The sequence below is a fragment of the Megascapheus bottae genome, chromosome 2, assembly GCF_031878675.1.
Source record: "Megascapheus bottae isolate mThoBot1 chromosome 2, mThoBot2.hap1, whole genome shotgun sequence".
In the NCBI taxonomy this organism is placed as follows: domain Eukaryota; kingdom Metazoa; phylum Chordata; class Mammalia; order Rodentia; family Geomyidae; genus Megascapheus; species Megascapheus bottae.
In genome coordinates this window covers 40,179,539-40,205,048 of record NC_143510.1, presented here as the reverse complement: position 1 = coordinate 40,205,048, position 25,510 = coordinate 40,179,539, and the positions used below count along the sequence as shown (strand labels likewise).

The window sequence follows — 25,510 nt, the reverse complement described above, 5'->3', positions numbered from 1 at the left end:
AGGCCACCCTGTCCCATATCTAAATATTTACTCACTATGTATTGGCCATTGAAGGGAATAAATTTTGCTGGATGGAAAGAAAATTTTGCCTATTATAGGAGTTTTCAAACCATTGACATTCATTTCTTCCCGTCATAATCTCATTTAAACCTAGTCATTGAGAACGACTATGTACATTTACCTTTCAAACAACTTGTCTATTTAGCAGACTCCCAGCTGGGTTCTGGTGGCTCAGATCTGTGATCCTAGCTACTCAGGAGACTGAAATCTAAGTAAGGATCACAGTTCAAAGCCAGCCGGGGCAGGAAAGTCTGTGAAACTCTTACTTTCAATTAATCACTATAAAACCAAAAATGGCACTGTGACTCAAAGTGGTAGTGAGATAGCCTTGAGCAGAAAAAGCTCAGAGACAGCGCCCAGGCCCCAAGTTCAAGACCCACCATATAATAAAGACAGAGGCAGCGAGACAAGAGGCAGCTATTTAAAAGTCTGAGTTAGTCCTATCCTGATTTCTATGGGGTTAGGGTACAAGTGTCTTCCCCTAGAAATACAGTGACAGGATTTGTCAGTTGGAAAAAGACATTTAAAGATGTGTATGTAGCCCATTGGAAATCCAGGATTCAAAGCCACGTGCCAGCAGGGTCTGGCTACTTACAGGCCCTCAGCAAAGCACTCCAGCAACAGCCTGTCTCCTTTGAGGATGGTTAGGGAGGAAGAGTCGCCTTGCTCAGGAGGGGGCAACAGCAGTCGAGGTTTCCTCTGCTTGATTGAATTTGCTGTGGAGAGAAATGGGAAGGTAAGCCTTTTTGAAAAGGAGGTAGTCAAAATTCTATACACCCCATCTTTCTGAAAATGTCTCAACTCAACTTTGGTGTCGGTGTAAGCAAGAACATTGGAATTCAGCTCAGTTTAGACAGCTCTGCCCTCTTTCTGTGAAGCATGGGTTTTGCCTCAGATTTGTTGACCAAGTATTATAAAGGTTACCATTATAAAGGCTGTAATTTATATCACCTCTTATCCTGCAGCATGTCAAATAGATTCAAGGTAAGTAACCTATTGATGAGAGCAACCTGTGATTTTACATGCTATACTTTTTTTTTTTCTGGTTGTGGGGCTTTAACTCTGGACCTAGATACTATCTCTGGGCTGCTCCCAAGCTCAAGGCTAACACTGGACCACTTGAGTTACAGCACCACTTCTGGTTTTCTGGTGGTTAATTGGAGATAAGTGTCTCATGGACTTTGATGCCCTGGATGGCTTTGAGCTGTGATCCTCAGATCTCAGCTTCCTGAGTAGCTAGAATTACAGGCGTGAGCCACTGGCACCAGGCTTATATGCTACGCTTACAATGGGCATTGTTATGTGTGGTGACCATTTGTTTATCTATGTATTTGCTAAGGTTCCTGGTAATAACATAGTGACCTAGGCTTATTATGCAGAAATTCTGGTGGAAGAAATCAGCGTCTTCCAGAAACTACTTACAGTCTCAAGCACTCAAGCATGGAACACATATTAAGAAATAACTAACTGTAATTCTTACTAACTGCAAAGGGACACATTCTATTTCTTTTGTTAAAAAATTAATTTTGTAAATGAGAAGAATCCAATATCCACTCCTAATTTTTATTTTATTTCTAAATGCTAAGTATTAATTGTTTCTGTTTTTATTCAGGGTCAAAGCAGTTTGACTTTCTATGAAATGAAAATAAATAGTTGGCATCCTGTACTATCAGTAAAGAAAAATGTCTGACACTGGAAGCAGTGTATGCTTTTCTATGTGCTTCTAGAGAGTATTTAATTTTGTTAAGTCCAGTGTTCCTCTACTTTTCTTGACACCTAAATGTTTCTTTTTATTTTCTTCATATAAACCTATCAACCTAATGCAGTATGAAGGACATCTTAGAAAGCCACAAATAACACAGTCATTATATACATTGTGCATATGGGAAGGTAGAACCAGGCAAATTGAAGGGATAGGTGGGTTTGAGCGAAATGGAAAGGAGTGACATTGGTCAAGATATGTTGTCCTCATGAACTGAAATGTTGAATTGAAACTCCTTTGTACAATTAAAATACCATCTGCACCTATATATCTTAAATTACAATATGGTATATACTTATAATAACATGGTGATACAAAATATCATTGCAATATTATGTAATTATATTTTAATGTGTCATATTTAGTTATAAGTATAACTTAATGTAATATTTACTATAATTTAATATTATATAATTATATTATATTTATACAGTTATGAATATATAATGTTCAGTTTCTTTGCATGCATTTAAGATGACAATAAAATTCTCCATGGCAAAGGTTTTTTTTGTTTTTGTTTTTGTTTTTTTGCCAGTGCCAGGGCTTGAACTCAGGGCCTGAACACTGTCCTTGAGCTTTTTCAAGGCCAGAGCTCTACCACTTCAGCCACAGCACCACTTCCAGCCTTTTCTATGCATGTGGTACTACTGAATCGAATCTGGGTCTTTGTGCATGCTAGGTAAGCACTCTACCAGTAGGCCAAACTCCTGCAGCAAGCAATTTTTTTAAGTTAGAAAAACTGATATTTTAATAAATCCATGAAGGTAATAAAGGAAAAATTCAATTTTTGATTTAACAATTGCAGAATAAGAATTCAGGTGAAAAATACTAATTTTCTATACATGTGTAACTTACCCTTGGAATTAATTTCTGTGGATGAACTTGACTCATTAGCATGCTTTACTGAAATAAAAAACAAATGGAAGGAAAACAACACAAACATAATGGTACATGCTGATATTAACAAATAATGAACAGTTGTGTCTTTGTCTTCAGAAAATTGTAGAATGGGATAGAGCCATGGTGGGCTCTCACATTGTTTATGGAAATATGGTTTGATTCAGAAGAAATTATGAAGAGCTTAACCTTGAATTTCCATGGATAAGTACAGGTGGAAAGAATTCAAGGGAAGCTCTGGAAGCACAACTCTACATATAGTAATGAAACGCACACACACACACACACACACACACACACACACACACACACAACATGGACCCAATCAGACAATAAATTGGTCATGCCAACTCTCAACAATTCCAAGGCCAATTATTCAGCCTGGAAAACTATTGTGGATTATCTCTCTTCCCTTTGAGTCTTATGTTCCTCCTCCCACTAATTGCTCTTTCTCATTTGGGAACCCAAAAACAAACAGAATCAATTGGTATAACTCTGCCAATTTAGGAAGGGCAAAGAAAAAATGCTTGGTGTGCTAAAATTATTAATCCTGATTCTTTTATGTTTGACTCTCTTGTTTTCTCGTCCATCTTCTGCCTTCGAGGGTATGCAAGGTTGTAGTGAATCAAGGCTACTATCTTGCTTAGAAAATGCAGGAAGTTTATTGTGTGTTTCACCCAGGAAAAGTAACTGCACCCTGCAGACATTAAATGAAAGACATTTGTACTGTGAATTGAGTTGGTTTTTTTCCTGGCTGCAGAAACAGAGCTACTGCACATGCAGATGTTTGGTTCTTCTGGATGAAATCTCTAGAGTTGAACTAAATAATGACAGAAAATACCAACTCTAATTTAAATGGTTCCTGCCAGGATGAAATTAAACACACATATTTGCATGCAGCCTGCAAGACAGATTGATACATTAGCTGGACTTACAACTGTTCACTGTTAATTTCATTGGCATCTTTTGTACAATCGTCCTCAATCTTGGAAATGCAGCAAAGCAACAATAGTCATTCCGACTGTCTTTTTCTTCCACATTGGCAAAGTACAGATCTCCGTCTTGGCTCATGTAGACTCGTTCATCTTGCTCAATGTGTTCTAATTCTAGAAGGAAATACCTTGTGATTGTAAGAGCCTTTTATCCCCCACAGTGTTTTATTTTTTTATTCATTTTTAACCCCTTTGATTATTTAATTTCATTTGATTTTTTTCTCCTCTTCTCTTCCTATTCCTCTCAAATTTGCCATTGCTAAGGAGCGATGAATAAGCAAACCGTTAAAATCAAGTAAGAAATGAATGCCATAACATCTGGATAGAGATGGGAGGGAAAATCTAACAGAGAGCAAGGGAAGGAGGTGACATTGTCCAAAGACAAATATATTCTACTTGATTTATGTAACTATAAACCCTCTGTACATCACCTTCATAATAATTAAAAAATTAAAAAAATAAAAACAAGGAACCAATAACCAAAGCTACCCACTGATAGACAAGCATTTGAACATTGTGAGTCTGTTAACCATTGACATCTATACCTCAGCCACAAGTCTGTAATTACCTGAGAGCCTGTCAAGTCAGATAATGATGGAATAATTCTTTTATTTTGGGGAAAATAGGGTGTGATATTTCTTTGAAACAATGCTCCTGAAAGGGGATAAATACAATGCTACTCCAATGTGGTCTGAGAGATGCTCAGGTGATTGGAGCTTGCAATTTTGACTTCTGCCAAGAGAAGCTTCATTTGCTTTCTTCTGGATATATATGTATATATGTACATGCATATATATTCATAGTTTTCCTATGAGGAAATAACTAAGGAGCTAAAGCCATGGTAAAAGAGTGCTTTATATAAAGCTGTGACACCACTGGCTCACATCTGTAACCCTACCAACTTAGCAGTCTGAAATATGAGGATTACAGTTTGAATCCAGCCCAAACAGTACTCTTACAGATTCATCTCCAAAGCCAGAAATGGAGTGTAACTCAAATGCTAGAATGGAAGGCATTGGGTGAGAAGGCTAAGCGACAGGGCCCACACCATGAATTCAATCCCTAATAGAAAGAGAGGTGGGAGGAAGAAGGAAGGATAGAAGGAAGGAAGGATGGAGGAAGGAAGGCTAAAAGGGAGGGAGAGGAAGAGGAAGAAAACCTGGGGATTTATGTCAGGAAAGCTTCTTGAAAAATTCAGCACAAAGGTCAATACTAATTTATTTTGGGGGTCAGTTCATTTGGTAGCAGAATATAGTTACAAATGACACCACTCCATTTGTAAAGAAATGGAAAGACTTGGAAAAAAGCCATATTAAGTGAAGTAAGCCAGACTCAAAGGAACATAGGACCAATGGTTTCCCTGATTTGTAATAATTAGTACACATCTAGGACTCTCCTAGCAAAGGATTACAATAGCTCAAACCCTTGATACATAAGGCATATAGGATGAGACCAAATGAATGGACCTCCAGGACATGGAAACAAGAGCTTAATTATGAGTGACTGTTATTCTTAATGTATTGTTTTTCTCTCTTATTTTGTGTTGCCTTTTGGTTAATATCATATTGTAACAGTATCCCACTTTGTTACCTGGTATATTATATAGATATTTACTTTTTTATTTGAAATAGGATGGGAAAAATGAGAGGAAGGGGTAGGGAGACTGAAATGGGGACAAAAACATGAGAAGGGGGTACCAATGTGTGAGAATTAATGTACCTTCTATCTGGTGAATATAACTGTAACCCCTCTATACATAAAAATAAAAAATAAGATAGGAAAACAAACAAACAAATAGACAAAAAAGAGAAATACTAAGATAGCAACCCAAACACAAGCCAGTCTCAAGTCTAACATGACCTATATCCCAAAAGAAATTACTTGAGTTTGGAATATAGAAAGCCCAGTCTTCACAGACCTTTTCTTGTCTTTTCAGCCACAATAAGATGAAAAGACAGTTTTAGTGGTTTTTCTGATGCTTTCAGTTTATATTTAGGACCAAAGGCAGACTTTTGAATTTGAAATAATTTGCTTTGAAATAATCTGTGTGAGTCCATAGAAATAAGCTTATAAGAAAATTTTATTTCTGGTGTCTTTTTAAAAAATTTGCTTACATGAAATGAATCTGTGCTTTTATTAATGAGAAGGAGCATTACTTACCAATATTCATCCAATAAATATGTAAAGGGGGGAGGCCTTTGGGTGGGTTGCAGTTGAGGACAATTGAGTCACCCTCTTCTACTTCCAAGGGCTCGATTTTTTCTTTTGGGAATTTCGGGACACCTGGTATGAAGATAATTTTAACACATCATTTCAGGTGAGCATGTAATGTCAAGTTCCTTTCATGATATTAACAATCACTAAGATTCTTTCTTAAATAATTCAGTATTTTTGAGAAATTCAATGCCACTGTTTAACTGCTTTTAAGAAACTGTTATGTGTGCTTAGATAATTTTTTTAAAAAAATGATTCAATCCTTATGACAAAAAAATGCAGTGTGACATAAATAGGACAAAAATATGCTTGGCTTTATCTGGTGAATATAACTGTAACCCTTCTATTGATTATAATATAAAAGAACTTAAAATATGCTTGGGTAAAGTTTTGGATTTTTTTATCCAGGTCAAGGTGTACATCATAGGATTTGCTTATTTTTGTTTTCAAAGAGAAAACAATTTTATCTTCTCCAAATACTGTTGAGTTTTATATTCTCTATCTGCTGCTTCACTGTAAAAGTCTTTAATGTGATTGCAATTAACCACATAAAAAATTCAAACCCCACAACAGGAAAACTGGTATGCATCCAATGCAAAGCCAAACATGACCTGAATAAGTTGCAAAGAGAGCCACTGGTATAAATAAAATTTTAGATGACATGGACTTGGTATAGTAAAAAACAACAACAACAACAAAAAAAAACAACTTTCCAACAGATAATCTACTGTTTACTTCTCATACTGAAGCCAATGTCATAAAAGTGTGATATAGAATTGGAACTCCAACACCAGGGATTAACATTGGTACAGAGTATATTTATTTATAAGAATATACAAAATTCATTCAACCTGAACATTATATGGATGTTTTACATTTTTGTTGGGGGATGAAGGGGTTTCATTATAAAATGCCATAGGTTCGTATTGAGGGCAATGACCTTATAAAGATATTTATAAGCATCCTGATCTGATAGGATTTACTAGCAGGTATTCCATTTCTGTACTATATTCAGAAATTGTAGCTCACATTACATTTTCATTTTATTCTTGGAAGTCTATTAAGGTCTGTTCATTTATAGCAAAAATTCTTTTGAGCCTCTTGTGCATTTCTCATGTGTTCCTAAGCCCCCATTCTTATAGTAGTTGAGGGAATTTGCTGACATTTCTTTTATCGATGCACCAGCTGGTTACTATAAATTGCTTTTTGTCTACATTCAAGGACCTTTCAAAGCTCCACATTGCAGGAAGCCATGTGGTTGCTGTAGCTTCTCTGTGGTTTGGGTGTAGGCTTATCTTTATGCATTCAGCATGTGACTGGCTCCCTGTGGAGTCCCTCCTGGTCAGCTCCTGGGAATCCAAAAGCCTGCCTTGAAATGGCAATCTTCCCTTTCTATACCGTGCACTTTCCATGAAAAGACAGAAAAGTATGTTCAGTTTATTCACCACATGACAGTCTTGCAGATAAAATACCATGTGAGCTATTTTGTAAAGTACAAGTTTGAATTGAGGGATATGTTACATAAATCATTTTTCCAGAAAAGAAGCAATATAAAAATAAGATGTAGTAACTTATTTTAAAAAATACAGTTGGACACTGGTGACTCACATCTGCTACTTAGGTGTTTGAAATCTTAAGATTTGCTCTGACGTCGTCGTCGTTCTAGGCTCAGGAAATAGAGTGCCAACATTGGGGGGAAATTCAAGGTCCTAAATTCAAGCCCTAGTACCATCGCATAAACACATACACATATGTGTAACACACACACACATACCCAGCACATACAATATTATGTGCTTAGATTTCCAAATTCAGTCACGTGTAAAGTTATTGTTGTATACGAAACCAAAAAGACATTAGTAGAGAAAACATTATGGCTAGTTGTTAGTCAAATCTACTGGTACTCAGATAAAATAAATAGAGGAATGGGAATACGGAATAGAAAATGGAAGGGGTCTACACTTCCATTCTATAGGATACAAACTTGACAATATTTAATAGGAACACATAGCTCATCGGATGATATCTACAGCTAGAGATATAAAAGAGATAACTAATAAGATATATCAAAACTTAATTGAGAATGATTCTCTTGGATCTTGGAGAGAAAATAATCCAATGATTCACAGATATAACACTGCTAGGGAAGCACTCTTACCCTGACATTAATTAAATGCCCATTATAAAATTCTACCTATGAAAATATAAGTATTCAATTCAACGGGCTTCTAAGGCTTAATAAAAGAAAGGAAAATTTATAGGTCAATAACACATGCTATAAATCTTTGGAATAGTTAACTAAAGATGTAATTAAGATCAAGAAATAGGTAAGGGAATTTATATATTTATTAATCTAAGACCTCAGGAGAAATATTATACAGGAAATTAATTTGTCAGGATTATTTAGGTCTTATTCTTTTGACTTTGGGATGCTCTAGTCTGCTGCTATTCTAGAAAGTGAAAATTTTAACATTTCCTGATGAATGCTAATTTTAATTACTGTAACAGCACAGCAGGCATGCAGTCAGTTTCAACTGAAATAAAGAAAAGATGCTATCTAAAAATAAATTCTAATCAGAGACTTTTACTAATTCTTTTTATGATAAATATTAGCATTATTTAGTGGACAGATATGGTGCTTTTTAATAACAAATAATGATTTGTGTGCATATGAAGTAACTTTACTCCATCGGCTTACCAACATATTTTGAAAGCATAATCAAACATCACAAAGAAATGAGTGGTTCCCAATTTTAATCCTAACTACTCAAGGGGCTGAGCCCTAAAACTGATGGTTCAAATCCATCCCAGGGAGAAAAGGCTGTAAGATTCTTATCTCTGATTAACCAGCAAAACCTCAACATAGGGGCCCAAATATTAGAGCATCTTCATGTCTACTGTTCACATCATTGAACACATTTCTAACAACTATGCTAAGATTGTATATTTATGCTTGCTTTCTTGAGCCACCGCCTACCCTCCCCACCCCCATCCCCAGTTCTAATCTAATGCAGTAAAATCTTCCTTTGCGTTCTGTGTTGTACAACAGGTCTTACCAGCAGAGGGAGCTAGACCCAATGAAGATGTCCAATGGATGTCTACAGCCTTAGAGGCATTCGATGTTCTTTTAATCCAACATATGATATGCATATATTGCTTGTGTATATCACATATATTATACATATGATTATACATTTATATGTATATTATACATGTTATATATCCTATTATGTATATATGTATATATTCGACACCTCAAGAACTGCTTTGAGTATCAGAGAAAAGGAAAAGGATATATAGTCTGTGATATATTAGGGGGGCTGCAGGGAAAATGCCGATTGGCATCCAGAAAGAAGTACCCAAAGTGCAATTATTTTATGATTTTTTACTGTAAAGGACAATAAATTGCAGAAAATAGCTCCCTATTCAGTAATCGGTAATAAGTTTCTTGAGGCTAGACTTTTTTTGTTTTCTAGTATATCAAAACTTAACTAGTGCTGTAGATTAAATTACCCCTGAAGTCCATGCATTTGGTCCATAAAGTCCAAAGTTTGGTCCTGGCCTATAATCCTAGCCTCTGAGGAGGCTGAAGTCTGAGGTTAGCAGTTAGTAGTTAGACCAGGAGAGTCCAGTAAAACTCTTTTATCTCCAATAAATTATCCAAAAGGAAAGTGGAAAGTGGAGCCATGGTTCAAGGAAAAGTGCTAGCCTAGAGCAAAAAGAAGCTTAAGTGCAGCAACCAGTGGGTTTCTTTCTGAGGAGAAAGAGAGAGAGAGAGAGTGAAAGGGAGGGAGGGAGAGAGAGAGAGAGAGAGAGAGAGAGAGAGAGAGAGAGAGAGAGAGAGAGAGAGAGGAAGAAGAAGGAGGGAGGGAGGGAGGGAGAGAGAGAGGAAGAAGAAGGAGGGAGGAAGGGAGGGAGAGAGAGAGGAAGAAGAAGGAGGAGGAGAAAAGAAGAAGAAGAAGAACAAGAGGAGGAGGAGGAGGAGGAGGAGGAGGAAGAGGAGAAAGATATCTATCTCAGGTGAGTAAGGCTAAAAATCCTCATATACTGCTTTATCTTTTTTTTTTTTTTTGCCAGTCCTGGGCTTGAGCTCAGGGCCTGAGCACTGTCCTTGGACTTTCTCAAGGCTAGAGCTCTACCACTTGAGCCTCAGCACCACTTCCGGCTTTCTTCTATATGTGTGGTACCGAGGAATCGAACCCGGGTCTTCATGCATGCTAGGCAAGCACTTTAACCACTAGGCCAAACTCCCGGCCCCACTGCTTTATCTTTTTATTAAAGAATTTATTAACATTTTTACAACATATTTCCTCATATGATTTTTTTAACTGATGCATTCTGTTTGCCCATTTGGTTTGGTTCACACCCCTCCTCTCCCTAGCTAATTCAACTGCAGTAATGTCGAAAAGAGAAAAATAACATTGTGTGTAAAAGTTTCAACTTACAGAAAATAATAATAAAGGGTTGAGAACCATAAACTTTAAAACCAGAATGACAAAAATTTCTTTATAGCTTAAGGGAAGAATCAACTGTTAGGGGTTTTAGGAAACTTTCAAAGGAGTCAGATTTACCAACTCCTGAGGACTGGCTGGTAGTCCTGTAGAATGTACACATGGGTATGGAAAGCTCTCAAATGATGGAGTCCTAACAGTGCACGGGAAATCTAATGATTTCACTATTTTCCAAGACAGTAGAACAAACCAGAGCAATCACCCACTACTACATAGCTCAGCTCTTCACATCAGTACTGTCAGATTGTGCCCAGAATTATCTTTATGGGGCTTATGTTTTCGACTAGTCTGGATGGGTAATGAGAGAAAAGAGGAAAATAAATTTTAAAAACTTTTAACTGCTAATTTTTATAAGTAGAAAATCATACCTTTTTTAGGCTCTGCAATAGATTTAGCTACCTCTTTGTATTCTTTGTGTCTCCATAGCAACCACCAGCATCCAGTTTAGAGATCACCTCAATATCTCCTTCAATATTAGATACTTAGTATTGCTCTCCATCACAGTTCTAATGTAGTTCCACTACCTATATCTACCTGTCTGTCTGTCTATCTGTCTGTCTTTATCATCTATCTGCTGACTAACACAGTTGTCCTCAGGTATCCATAGGAATTTTGTTAGGACTCCTGCTCTCCTAGGGATAGCAAAATGTATAATGCTCAAGTCCCTTAATTGGTGATCGCATATAACTTTGGCATGTTCTCCTACAGACTTTACGTCATCTCCAGACTACTTATAACAGCAAATACAATGGAAATCAAGCTGTTATACTCTATTGCTTAGCAAAATCATGACAAGAAAAGGCTGTACCTACCAAGACAGATGCAATCTTTATTTTCAAATATTTTTCCATCCAAAGAGGGATCCTCTATACATAACCCTTGGATATAGAGTCCTAACTAGAGAGATTATATGGATTCATGGGGTTTACCTATAATTGTCAGGGCAATACTGTCTGATTTAAAAAACACAGAGAGTTGAATGTCATTTCATTATCCTAACGTGTGTTTCCAAGTTCACTTGCTACTGCTTTGCTCACTGGTGGTGGTATAATGTCTCATTAAGTCAGAATATCTACTTTAGATGAGTCACTAGGCAGTGTACTTACCAATTTTGAAGTCTTTACAAAAGTCATTTATAAAATCAATTTAAAGGATACAAAGACATTCTCCAACTAAAACACCTTCCTCACCCCATCACCACCATTCTGTCAAACCCTTGTCCTACCCTCTCCCATTGAAGGTAATTATACCCTGAATATCTATTGAACACATTTGTTTTCACACACAAATAAATTTACCCTCCAACATTACACTCCTAAGCAAAGTTTTATTAAGTTTTATAGTTATTATGGTTTTTGAATGTATATAATATTACATTGTGTGGTTCTTTTACCAATATTTGTTTTTGTTGTTCAGTATATCAGTAAGGACATTTGTTTTTTGTTTTTTTTTAATTTTGGTTTCAAAACTAATGGTATTTTCTTCATGAATATACCAGTATGCCAGCCTACCATGACAGAAGAACCTTAGTGTGTGGATAAGAGGAAGGAACATCAGAGCAAATGAGTAGTGTTTGGATGAGACCTGTGTCTTTAAGGAGGTGAGGATAGAGTCATTAGTGCCTGCCAGGGTTAGGATTTTTCTATGTTCCCACTGAATCTGTTATTCTCAGATATAATAACTCCCAATTATGGAAGAGCAAATGCTTTCTTTATTTGCATTACAATTGGCTATTCTGTTTACTAATGATGTTAAGCACACTTGCAAATTCTTTTTTTTTTTTTTTTTTTTTTTTTGCCAGTCCTGGGCTTAGGCTCAGGGCCTGAGCACTGTCCTTGGATTTTTCTCAAGAACTCTACCACTTGAGCCTCAGCACCACTTCTGGCTTTTTCTAAGTATGTGGTACCATGGAATTGAACCCAGGTCTTCGTGCATGCTAGGCAAGCACTCTACCACTAGGCCAAACTCCCGGCCCACTTGCAAATTCTTATTGACCATTTCTTATGGCTCAAGTTTGTCTATTTTGCAATTGTGTCATATTCAAGATGTTCGTATCATTTGCAAATGTGTTTATAAATATGTGATATTTTTAATAATTGGCTTTATCAGTGATTTCTGAGCTGTACATTTTATTTAAGAATTATGTTTTATTGTCAGGGTGATTTATGGAGGGGCTCCAGTTACATTCGTCAGGTGGTGGGTACATTACTTCTTAAACATTGATACTCATTCCCATGTTTTTCTACCAATTTTCCTCTCCTCTACCTCCTCCCTTTTAGTTTCTTTATAAAATATTTGACAGAGAATCTAAAATAAAATACAGTCAAATTAATCACTAATCACTGAGTTCCTTAATCTGGCTCAATATGAGTCTAGATACTTCCCTGGGGTCATAATCTACTCATCATCATAATCAATATTTTAAATATTCTGACTTTAAAAATATCACAAGGCACAGCATCATTCATAGTTAAGCTTTTTATACATTTATACATTGTTACTGTATCTGACTTTGTTACCTGGTGTATTATATATGTGTGTATTTGTTCATTTGAAATAGGGAAGGGAAGAGATGACTGGGAGGGATGAGGGGAGGGAAAGGGGGACAAAAACATAAGAAAGGGTCTCAGTGTTGGAGAAGTATGTACCCACTGCCTGATGAATGTAACTGTAACCCCTCTATACATTACCCTGACAATAAAGTACAATTAAAAATTACAATATGAAGTAGATGTCTGCATATATGATTCCTCTCCCTCTTCCTTCTCTTTCTCCTCCTCCTTCTCTCTCATTTTTTTGGGGGGGATGGGGAGCTACTCTTTTTTTCAAGGCTGGCATTCTACCACTTAAGCCACATCTCTACTTCCAAAATTATGCCACATTCAAAGGACGTCCACATTTTAAGTTTCAAGACCTAGAATTGCCCTTATAAATAAATTATAAGAATTATAAAGGATGATTTAAATGATAGCCATTTTGTTTAAAATTTAGAGACCAGTGCAACATCCAATTTAATACTTTTCTAAAAGAGTTGTAAAACAATCTCCATTGCAATACTTACTTGGAACTATAAAATCTATCTCTTCTGACATGGCAACTCCTAGGCTGTTAGAAGCAAAGCAGCGATATTTGCCTTGAAAGTGGGATACATGCCCTTCATTTGGAATCTTGAATGTTCCTGAGTTATTAGACATAATTATCCGGGGATCAGAAGGGTGAAAAGGCTTATCATCTTTAGTCCATCTAAATCTGTAAGAAGAAAGAAAATTCATCTCAGAAAGAAAGAACGTTATTTTAATCCAAAGAAATATTGACAAATGTATGAAATGAGAAGCCAAAATAATTTAAGAACTGTATACGATAGAATGCATGATAACATTAAAAGGAAGAATTAGTAAGAATAAAAATAGGAATAAAATTGTAAGTAAAGATATATTTGAAGGTAGGTTGTGTTTCCTTCCTTTCATCCTTCTTTCTTCCTTCCCTCCCCTCTCCTTTCTTTCCTTTGTTCCTTCTTTCTTTCCTTCCTTCCTTCCCTACTTCCTTCCTTCCTTGCTTTGTTCCCTTTCTTTCCTTCCTTTCTTCCCTCTCATTCTTTCTCCCTCCTTCCCTCCTTCCCTCCCTCCCACACTCCCTCCCTATCTTTTCCTTCTCTATCCTTCTTTCTCTCTCTTCCCCTCTCTCTTTCTCATTCTCTCTCTTTGTTCCCATTTCCTTCTTTTTACCTCTCTCTTCTTCTCTCTTTCTCTCTGTTTCTTTTTATTTTTTTTCCTTCCTGCCCTAGCCTGGATGGTTATTCCTGAGCTTTATGCTCAAGGCTAGTGCTCTTCCATTTGAACCACACCTCCATTTCTGACTCTATCTTTTTGGAGCAGGGAGTAGGGGGAGAGAAGTGTAGGGAGAATTATCATTTGAAATGGAATTCTATGCTGTTGTCAGGAAGAACAACATTGCCCCATTTGTAAGGAAATGGAAAGACTTAGAAAAAATCCTATTAAGTGAAGTAAACCAGACTCAAAGAACTTAGGCTCATTGGTTTCCCTCATTTCTCATAATCAGTAGAAACCTTGGGCTCTCCTAGCAGAGATTTACAATAGAACAAAACCTAGATACATAAGGCTATATAGCATGATGCTAAATGAAAGGACCTCCAGGATATAGAAACAAGAGCCATATAATGAGGGATTGTTGTCCTTAATGTACTGTGTTATCTCTTATCTCTTTTGCTGTCCGTTGGTTATCTCATATTGTTACAATATTTTATCTTGTTATCTGATATATTGGATATATGAGTATTTGATTATTTGAAATTGGATAGGGAAGTGGGGAAAGCAAGATGGGGGCAGGGGTGGGGGTAGGGAAATGGAGACCAAGACATAAGAAAGGTCATCAATGTATGTGAAGTAATGTACCTTTTATCTGGTGAATATAATGTAACCCTTCTATTAATTACAATAAAAATATATGAAAAGAAAAAAAAAAGAAAAACAGTTCTATAGATTTTCCTGACCATGCTGGCTTCTAACTACAATTCTCAGCCTCTTTTTTTTTTTTTTGCCAGTCCTGGGCTTAAGCTCAGGGCCTGAGCACTGTCTTTAGACTTTCTCAAGGCTAGAGCTCTACCACTTGAGCCTCAGCACCACTTCTGGCTTTTTTCTATGCATGTGGTACCGAGGAATCGAACCCGGGTCTTCATGCATGATAGGCACGCACTTTAACCACTAGGCCAAACTCCCGGCCTAGTTCTCAGCCTCTTAAGTTGCTAGGATTCTATGCATGGGCCTAGAATAATTTTAAAATTAAAATTATTTAAATTTTCCCAGTTAGAAATTTGTAGCAGGGTTATTTGGTTTTACCTTGAAACTGGAATAAAGAGAAATACATATTTTGTCTCTCTTTCTCTCTCTCTCTCTCTCTCTCTCTCTGTGGTCTAATGCACTCAAAATCACTATGTGTCTTATTAATCACTGGTATTTTTAAACAACATTGTCAAAAATTTTAAACTGTACCAAATATGTAATTTGACAAATTTTTTGGTTTTACAATTGTACTAAATAATACATTATTACTACATCATTTTTTCTTTCTCTTTGATATTTCATTTACTTACCAATTTCAAGGCAGTATACTAATATTAAAATAAATGTTTACAGTTGTTGATAGATATTACAGAATTGCATTCCAGCAAAAACAGTTATATTCCAACACTAGTATGAAATATTGGTATAGAAAGCCATATGCAACATAGATTAATTCAATTTTAATTTTACATCAAAACTGTCTTTCACTTGGAAATGGAAAGTTTTAATCATAACTAGAGTTAGTGTTCAAAAAGTTTATAAATGTCAGATTATTAAATACTAAAGACAATACCATACAGTTAAAGATTTGAGTAGTTTGACAACACTCACACTGGTTCCGGATTTCCTTTAGCTTCACATTCAATTTGAAAGTATTCATCAAAGGGAAACGCGACTTGCTCTCTTGACTGCTTTATGATTGTGGGAACCTGTTGAACTAAATATTAAAATACATATTTAAACAACAAATTTCTCCAAGTGTGGTTAATTGGGTTCTGACAGGCACATCTTAAATGTGCTTCCTATGTTGGTAAGTTGAAAGCAGATACCAGAGACAAATGACATGCTTGAATATTGAGATCCAAACTTGAATTACATTTTGAAGTAGGAAGCAGAAAATAATTGACATAAATATTGCAGTAGGCCCTGTACTTTCCAGTTTGAGACATTCTTTTTTTGACCAAGTTCGAACCCCTAATAAGTTCAGAGTTGAATGCTTAAGGAAATGCATACCACTGAGCAGCAAAAACTGAGTTTGATAAATCTATTTTGAAAAATGCGGACAGGCCCAGGGACTGATTTAATTGAGTAATTGTCCATTGTAGAGGGACAAATAGGACCTGAAACCCATGACAATGTCCCCGACTTAACACTTTGCTTCTTAAAAATTCTATGATAGGGCTGGGAGTTTGGCCTAGTGGTAGAGTGCTTGCCTAGCATGCATGAAGACCCGGGTTTGATTCCTCGGTACCATATACATAGAAAAAAGCCAGAAGTGGTGCTGAGGCTCAAGTGGTAGAGCTCTAGCCTTGAGAAAGTCCAAGGACAGTGCTCAGGCACATGGATAATAACTAATTGTATTTACTATAATAGAAATTAAAACTAAAAATATTTTCCTTGAGCTCATTTAAATGATTCTGTAGTATGTTAAAATAAGTAAGATTTCAGAGAAGTCTCAAGTACTATAGATAAAGGTACTGTCCCAAAAGTATTTTGCTTATGGTTAACCATTTGAGTCACAGCTCTACTTCTGGCTTTATGGTGGTTAGTTGGAGGAAGATAAGAGTCTCACTGACTCTCCTTTCCCTGACTGACTTTGAGCCTTCATCCTCCAATCTCAGCCTTCTAAGTAGCTCAGATTATAGGCATGAGCTACCAGCACCAGTCCAAATATTGATTTATCTCATAATAGAAGACCAAAATGTCACTCTGTTTGATATTACTACTGATCTATTCAGGAAAATCCTTTATATTAGAAAACTCTCAAACTGACTATGAGGGATATGCATTTTTCATAATTGTGCTTTTTGCTTGAACACTCAAATCTTACTACTGACAAGAATTGTCAATTGTTTATCTTAAAGTGACAGACTCATTTGATCCCTTCTGGTGAAAATATCTGATCTGAAGACTTTCGCTCATCTGAACAAGCATAATATGTCTATCAATTGTACTTCTAAGTAAAAATAGTATCAGACTGAAACAATGATACAATGATGAAATATATACTAGCGTTTTATTTGGAGACAGCAGAATTATTTTGACTGTTTCCACTGCATCGCAGTATTAGAATGTAGAGAAATAGGTAAATTAATCTAAATGTAACTGGTCTATGAACATTAAATCAAACCCAATATTTATTCACTGGATATTTATAAGTAAAATGCCTTTGCGTTTTACTCATATACAAAGGCAACCCCATCATGAACATTTACGTTGTTTCTGATTATTACTGTTTTTAAGCTAAGGCAGATCATGAATTGATGGCAAATAGTGTTATTTAGATTCTGTTACATTTGTGAATGGCGAGAGATAATGCACAGTAACAAGAGTCCCTTAGTTATCGCTACTAATATGGGAACAACTTGTTTATTACAACATTATTCTTTCTTAAATTTGCTAAGGTTGTAAAGGCTCAGCAATAACTGTTCAGGGAGTGGAGCTAATAACCTTTGGGTTTTTGTATGAATATATATTCTACATTATACACCTCTTCCTCTATAATTAAGCCAATTACAGAGATACCAGACACGTTGACATTCTGCTCAGATACTTGTCTTCATTGCAGTCATGAGTGAGTGCTCTGGAGGACCAAAATAAATGAGTAATATTCACAAAACATGCCATTAATATTTTATAAGAGTTGTCTGAGGATATAACAGCGTGAAAATGTATAACGAACTGAGACAACCACAATGAATATAAGTGCCATGGATTAATAGCAAATTTCACGTCCTTCAGCACTGATGAATTAGTGAGAAAAGATGGAGAATGTATGTATTTTTTAGGGATGTGATGTTGGTAATCCTGTTGGTAGCATCTTAGCTGCCTTCCACGTGGCACTGAAAACTTCTACAAGAGAATTCACTAGGGAAGTCTCCTTCAGTCTCAGTCAAATGTCTACACTTAGAATGTTCAGTAATGAATTTGAGTATGTGGTATGCAGGCTGGAAATTTCAACTATAACTGAAGATAGCTTTATATCCATATATCTGTAGGCCAGGGAAATGTGATTCCAGGAATACTGGCATATAGGCCAATACATCTGTTCAGAAAAGTAGAAATGAGATTTTTATCTGGTGTACGGGTACTTAACATGAAGTACACTATGAAATATAAAATTGCCATACCAAGACATTGAAAGTGAAACTCAGCAATGGCTTCAAAACACATTGTATTCATAGAAATGGAGGGACAGAGGGTAAACCAATACACTCATTAGAAACTAGGTGGAAATTAACTATACAACCTGTAGATGAGGAGAGACAAAAAACAACTGGGAGAGCAGGAGGGGAGGAGTGACAAAAAGAAGTGTACTCATTTCCTGACTTATGTTACTGTAGCACTTCTAACTAAGAATATATTTGTAATAACAATCAAAAATTAAAGACACAAAAATAAATGCATACAATCAAGGATATTGTATTTTATTCACATTCAGTCTGACTACTTCAAAACACTACACCAAAATTCTCCTTAACATAAAGCAACCCACATGTATAAAAACAAAAGCTGTTTGTAATATTACAAAACATCTTAGACATGTAAATAGGAAAGCTCTCTGGATCTATTTATTCTATTTCTTGTTACAGGACAAACTTTCATATGAAGCAAAAAGCATGAGTTACAGTGGAATTATAGCAACCAAATAGTTCCTAAGATGTAGACAAGAATTTGTATGACAAATTTCTGGAAAAAAAAAGAATCTACAAAAATAGGACAGAAAAGTTACATTCTCAATCCATATGTATTCTACTTAATGTCACAATGCAAGTATAAAATTCTGTAACAGACAGTGAATGGTATCCCTTTACCTGAAAGTGGAATTTCAGTTGCTGTTGTGAATTTTAAAAGGAAGAAAATCAAGGAAAGGACTAATCCTCTTCCATGTGAAAGTAGCCCCATGGCTCTTCAGGAAGGAGAGATTTAAAATCTCACTTTTCTTCTAAGAAGAATATGTGAATGGCCTGCAAAGTGAGAAAAAATAATGGCTTATTCATTTATAAACTCTGAAATAGCCACAAAGCAGAAATTAAACTTATTACTGTTAGTAATTTTAGTAAACCAATTCTCAAATAGATCCTATGAGGTTTTTCCTCACTAAATCTTTATAGGTCAAAAATGATGAGATAGCTATGTGGTAAAACTTTAACCATCAGAATGCATTGTTAGTAAGTCAGAGGAAACTATATTTAACAAATATTCTATATACTATAATGAATATCAATGGCTAGGAAAATGACTTCATTAAGCTCATTTTGTTCAAGAAGGAGCTTTGTCCATCCATTGTTTTACATTTACATTATGAGACATTACTAAGGCTGATGAAGAAACAGAGTAGGCTGGTATAATAGCTTTCACAAAAGTAGCTGAATATTTCAAGTAAGATGTTTTCTTTGAGAAAAAGAGAAAAGTTACGAACAATTAGGTAAAGGACAGTTATTTTAAGGGAAATTTACAAATGCAAGTTTGGTTTCAAGAGTAACAACATAACATCATTTGTTTCCTATTTAAGCAAATATTAACCTATATAAAGTTGTACAGAAATCCAGTCAGGAACTAAATTCCCATTTTCCTTGGCTCACTTTACTTTTTTTTTCTGAATCATTATGATAATAGACATCTAAAAAATGGTTTTGTTGCTGTTGTTGTTATTTATTTGTTGGTCATAAGGCTTGAACTCATTGCCTGGGGGCTATCCCTGAGCTTTGGTATTTAAGGCTAGCTCTCAACTGCTTTGAGCCACAGTCCCACTTCCAGTTTTCTGGTGGTTAGCTGGAGATAAGTGTCTCAAGGACTTCTAGTGCCTGGCTCTAACCACTGTTTCAATGTATTCTCTTGTGTGATGCGAACGATTGAATATAAGACCGCTTGTATTTTCATCAAGAATTGTACCACTGGATTACAACCCCAAGAGTCTGCTAGGTATTCTCAAAATTGGTAATCCAAGTCTGGTACAGCGATTCATACCTGTTATCCTAGTTTCTTGGGCCTCAGAGGTCAAAGTCAGCAAAAAGTTTAAGAAAATCCCATCTTGACTAAACAAGCTGGGTGCTGAGTTAGATGTTGTACACATGCCATCCCAGCTATGCAGGAGGTTTTACGTGGGAGTATTACGATCTACAATTGGTCCCAGACACAAAAGTAATAAAATTTATAACAAAAAGGGCAGGAGGTGTGAGTCAAGAGGTAGAGTGCCTATCTAGTAAGCATAAGTCCTCACGCTCAAATCCCATGACTGATAAAGAGAAAAACAGGTTACATAGTAATGGGTTTTAAAATATCATTTTTAAGTAACTAATTTTTAAAATAAATATTAGACTGGTTTCTTTCCTATGTCTGTATAGATAAGGCAAATAATGTTTTGGGGAATTTTGAATGACAGTAATCCACTTTATAAGTTTGTAATTATTTTGTCTGATCTCAATTGCCCCAAGTGGAAATTAAGAAAACTTAATTGGCTTGTTCGAATTATTTCCTAACACACAATTTATGCCAGTAATTTTAACTATTTTCAAGTGCATCCCTATCTAAATGAACCCACTGCCCTGGTGAATGATCTAATTTGATCAATAAATGAAATACAGAAAGCATTGCTTTTTATTTGGCAATTGAGTCTCTCCCTGAACTCTATGCATTCCTATAAAGATGGGAGAAACTGATCCCCGTGTGCATTTTGGAAAAAAAAACAACAACATATAAATGCTATGGCCTTTAAACTGCCCTTTTTCTGGCCAGCTGCCTGTGGTCCCAGTCTGTAATCCTAGCTACTCAGCAAACAGATATGGGGATCAAGGTTTGAAGGCAGCCCAGACAGAAAAGTACCTGAGACTCTCTCTTATCTCCAATTAAGCATACGAAAAGGCTGGAAGTGGAGCTGTAGAGGGCTAGTCTTGAACAAAAACAAATAAACACATTTTTTTAAATCCAAAAATTTTAAAGAGAAAAAAAATCCAAAAATGTGGAGACAGTGCCTGTGCCCCAATTTCAAGCCCCAGGAACAGCACTGAAAAATAGTCCCTTTCTTTCTTCTGAAGCAATTTGAAAAACATCCACAAAATGTATTGTTATTTTTTTGTCTGCAGCTATTATTTAATATTCTTTCATTGTCCTAAGGAATATTTCTAAGGCATTGTCCTGGACTTATATGGCTTTAAAATCAGGACGTTGTCAAGAGACAATATTCCAAGATTCATATCAAGCATATCACCCCTCCCTGAAATATGAACAGCCAGTTAATAAGGGTCATTTTAATTACTCTCCTGATTTGGGCTAGCAAGTTCAAAAAGTCCTAAAGGCTACCATACAACATTTCATAGACTGTAATTATTCAGTATTGGTTCCAAAGTTTTGGAATTTTAATAGTATCAAGCACATAGCATTAGCCCCAAAACTTATTCAATGTAAGGATGCCAGTCAGAACCTTGTCGTAAAGTAAATATTCAGAGACCTAACGCACATTAGTGACATCATGTATTTCTACAAGGTAGATAATGATGAATTGTATATCTGATCTCATCTCTTACCTGGATTAGCCTCAATTTATCTGAAATTTGCATGCTTATTAACAATAGCACAAAAACTATTCAAGTTAAAAATGAGAGCCCCCCCACTAGCATGACTCCATTAAGTAATGGCAGAAGCCAAAAATAGCTGTCAGATTGGAAAGGAAAATTATCCTTAATTCCATTGTCAGAGGCATAAAGGACACACTGTTTAGCAATTCTGTTTTGCAACAGTAAGACAGCAATGAAATTATATTCCAATTTATCTTTCTTGAAAGAATATGTGTTTAATGCCTCATGCCAGACTTTAAAGATAAAAGCAATTATTGGAATTCAGGATGGAGCTGACACACAGGCCAAGGACAAAATATACTGAAATAATTTGAGACCTAGGCAGTCACATAAATCCAATGTCTGATGGCTTATTTTAATCGCATTAACTCAGATCTAAAAGAAATCAACTAATTTTCATGAATATGGATAAATTGGCTAAAATTGTCCTCCTATTTGAAATTCCATTTTTGGGGGAGGAACCCTGAAATATAACTAAATACAAAATTGGTATTCTTGTGTCAGCTTGACCATTCCTAACTAAATAGATTGCTTCAGTGTGATTAGTGAGATAAGAATTTAGAAGACAGCCATTTTGAGATGTTCTCTTAACCTAAACAAGTACAAAAACTTCATAGGATGGCAGGGCTACACCTTTATTTACCTCTTCTTAGTTCAAAAGAAGTTGGTACTGGAAAATACAAAAAATTATTCATTCTCTTAGCTTACATGCATCCTGAGCTGAAAGAAAGGGAAAGCAGAGTGGGCTAAGCCTTGTCAATTCCAGCTGGCCTCCCAAGTCAAGGTCAAGGTCAAGAGTGCTGCATGGTGAAGAGGATCAGGGGGAATGCAGCTGTCACTTAGCACATGGCACAGGGAAGTAACTGAACCCTCCCACCCGATGAGTTGAATAGTGGAGCTGCAACAGGATATTTAGGAAGGAGCAGTGAAGTCATGTGTGATTGTAAAGTAGAATTCCTTCTCTTCAGTGTGTATGTGTGTGCTCATCCTGGGAATTGAACTCAGGGCATGCTTGTTGTTCTTGAGCTTTATTTGGGTCCAAGGCTAGCACTCTATTACTTGAACCACAGGTTTACTTCCAGCTTTTTGGTGGTTATTTGGAGGTAAAGGTCTAGTAGACTTCCCCGCCTGAGCTGACTTCTAACATTGATCTATAGATCTGCACCTTCTGAGTAGCAAGGATTACAGGTATTACTACTGGCATTCTGCAGCTCTGTAGAATTTCTAATACTAGAGATCCTGATCATCATTGAATTCCCAGAAGTAACACGCTTAGTCTCTACTCAGAGAATTCTGATTCCAAGAGAATGGTTAACTTGCATGGGTTCTATTTGAGTTACCAAATCGTAGTTATTCCAAAAAAATACATTCTCAAAAGCATTTACCAGTGAAATGACCAATTACTGAAAATATTCTAAAACATAGACAATGTCAGGAGAATGGGGTGTAAGAATGGAAAAGCCTTCTCCATTCTTCCTTCTCAGGCTCAGGCATGTGCAATTCACTCCATAGCTTCTCCCGAGAATTCATTTATTCACCTCCAGCATCTGGTAAGACTTCAATGAACAGAGTGAGTTCTTGGTCTAGGTCTCAAGATGTCTGGTCACTTCGAGATTTTCTCATTCTCCGGGATCCTTGTTCAACCATCATATCACAAGAACAAGCTTAGTTCAGTCAACTCTGGCTATCGATGGAGCTTGAATAATCACTATTCCTTAAGCATTCTGGATTTTGTTTTCTTTCATCTAATGAATATGGTGTCTTGTTGACTGAGAACCTTCAACACTCAGTCTCTCTAATGATTCCCAATAGAGTGAAAATGCTTTTATTTTTCCCTCAGAAAAAATAAAATGATTCCAAACTTTGACACTTAGGCTCTCTGATGTTCCTAATGGATTTTTAAATATTTTTGCTTCTCTTTCAGAAATTAAAATTATTTAAATTTGCACATTGGAGTATCAAATGAAGAGCTTCTCCTTTATCCACAGGAATAAAATCTGAGCATGCTGGTAAAGCACCCAAAGGCAATTAAGAAAGTCAGAAAGTATTGGTCAGCATATTTAACCTGAACGGTATTTTCTAAGTCCTTGTCATTTAATCTTAATAGTTATTTAGGATCATGATCAAATCCAATTCCTAAACAGAAAATGTGACATGAGATTAAAAATAAAAGAAACAGGGGAATTCTTATGAATAGTATTTGTAATGCTATTTATTTCTGTAGAAGTCAATATGGAAGAAACATCAATGACATTTCCTACACAGTTTTTATAAATGACATGGAGCATACAGAGAGAGAGAGAGAGAGAGAGAGAGAGAGAGAGAGAGAGAGAGAGAGAGAGAGAGAGAGAGAGAGAGAGAGAGTAAAGGAGGGAGAAGGAATAAGAAAGGGGAAAAGGGAGCTTGGGAGGGAGACAGGGAAAGAGGGAGGGAGGAAGAGAGACAGAGAGAATGAGTGCCATAGGACTATATGATGTGTGTTTCACCACCAAGAGATGCCATTCAATTGTCCCAGCATCCACGAGCCTGGAACTAACTTTGTGCCTGCCAACTTATTAAACAACATTTCTCTACTGAGAATGCTTGAAATACATCAACAAGTTTTATTATAGCCAGCGGGAAAGGATGTATTATGACACCGGCGTCCAAATAATACGTGTTAAAAATAACCGGATTTGTGTAATTGTCTGAGCCAGCATTATAACTTGGAATTGTTTAACCTTCTACTTGCTGCACACTAAAAGGGCTTAAGAACCAGTGATCTGCTTCAAGCAAGATTTCTCATACAAAGCCCTGAAAATTAGATGTCACTTTCCCCTCCCTCTGACCTTATGTCACTTTACAAAGCTCCTTTTTATACAATTGTCAGGTTAGGCTAAATTATTGCCTGATCTGATATCAGGTGTTGGGGGAGAGGAGGATCAGGCTTTTTTCCATAAGCCTGAAAAAAGATTGGGATCACTTAATGCCATGAACCTGAGGAAAGATAAACGCAAAGAAAATTAAAAAGCTTTTGTGCAATCACCTGCTAGGCAAATACCATAAATCAATTTGCAAGTGTCACGAATACAGTAATCCTGGAAAAACTGTTAATGGCTTCTCACTTGAAAACAAAGGAAATATGGTCTGTATCCATTTAGGCTCTGTTTCCTGTCACTGAACTGACAAGACAAAAGGATTGCATCAAGGGTTCATTCATCTTTCCTGCATTGCTGGCATATTTTTATATAGTGGTACAAAGAAATATAGCTTCTATGATAATCAAATAGATTTTATTGGGAAAATGTCAGCTTTAATTAATAAGTACGTGGCCAGGTATTTTGAGTAACACAAATTATTTCAGTGATAAAAGACTAATACTGAACTGGAGAATAAGACCATGTGCATACATATGTGTGTGTGTGTGTGTGTGTGTGTGTGTGTGTGTATGTGTGTGTGCGCGCGTGCGCACGCGCGTCCACGCATGCTTTGGTTTTTCCTTTATTTACCTACCATTGTAAACCTACCTGACTCATTTGTTTTTCAATGAAGCTTAAGAAAGAAAACTGAAATGAAGAATCAAGGTTATTTGACTTCAGACATGGAGAAAAATGACCTCATATTTCAACATGCAAATTATGTTCTGAGTCATCTTTCACAGAATACCATAGATGACCATCTAAGGAGTATTTTCAGACTGGAAGACAAGCCAAAAGCC

At 36.2% G+C, this 25,510-nt stretch overlaps 1 protein-coding gene across 4 annotated transcripts in view; it reads right to left on the bottom strand.

Moving 5' to 3' along the window:
* Chl1 (cell adhesion molecule L1 like) overlaps positions 1–25,510 on the bottom strand; it is a 172,466-nt gene that overhangs the window by 48,304 nt on the left and 98,652 nt on the right. For 3 of the 4 annotated variants that reach the window (XM_090324163.1, XM_090324145.1, XM_090324154.1), the window contains exons 3-8: positions 19,051–19,203; positions 15,848–15,953; positions 13,498–13,685; positions 5,872–5,994; positions 3,655–3,825; positions 656–776 (exon numbers count right to left, since the gene is read on the bottom strand). In XM_090324163.1, the coding sequence (XP_090180289.1) occupies positions 656–776; positions 3,655–3,825; positions 5,872–5,994; positions 13,498–13,685; positions 15,848–15,953; positions 19,051–19,141 (800 nt within the window). In that variant the 5' untranslated portion in view covers positions 19,142–19,203. Of the gene's footprint in view, positions 1–655; positions 777–2,677; positions 2,726–3,654; positions 3,826–5,871; positions 5,995–13,497; positions 13,686–15,847; positions 15,954–19,050; positions 19,204–25,510 lie in introns of all 4 variants that reach the window. The other variant, XM_090324171.1, reaches the window with a different exon arrangement.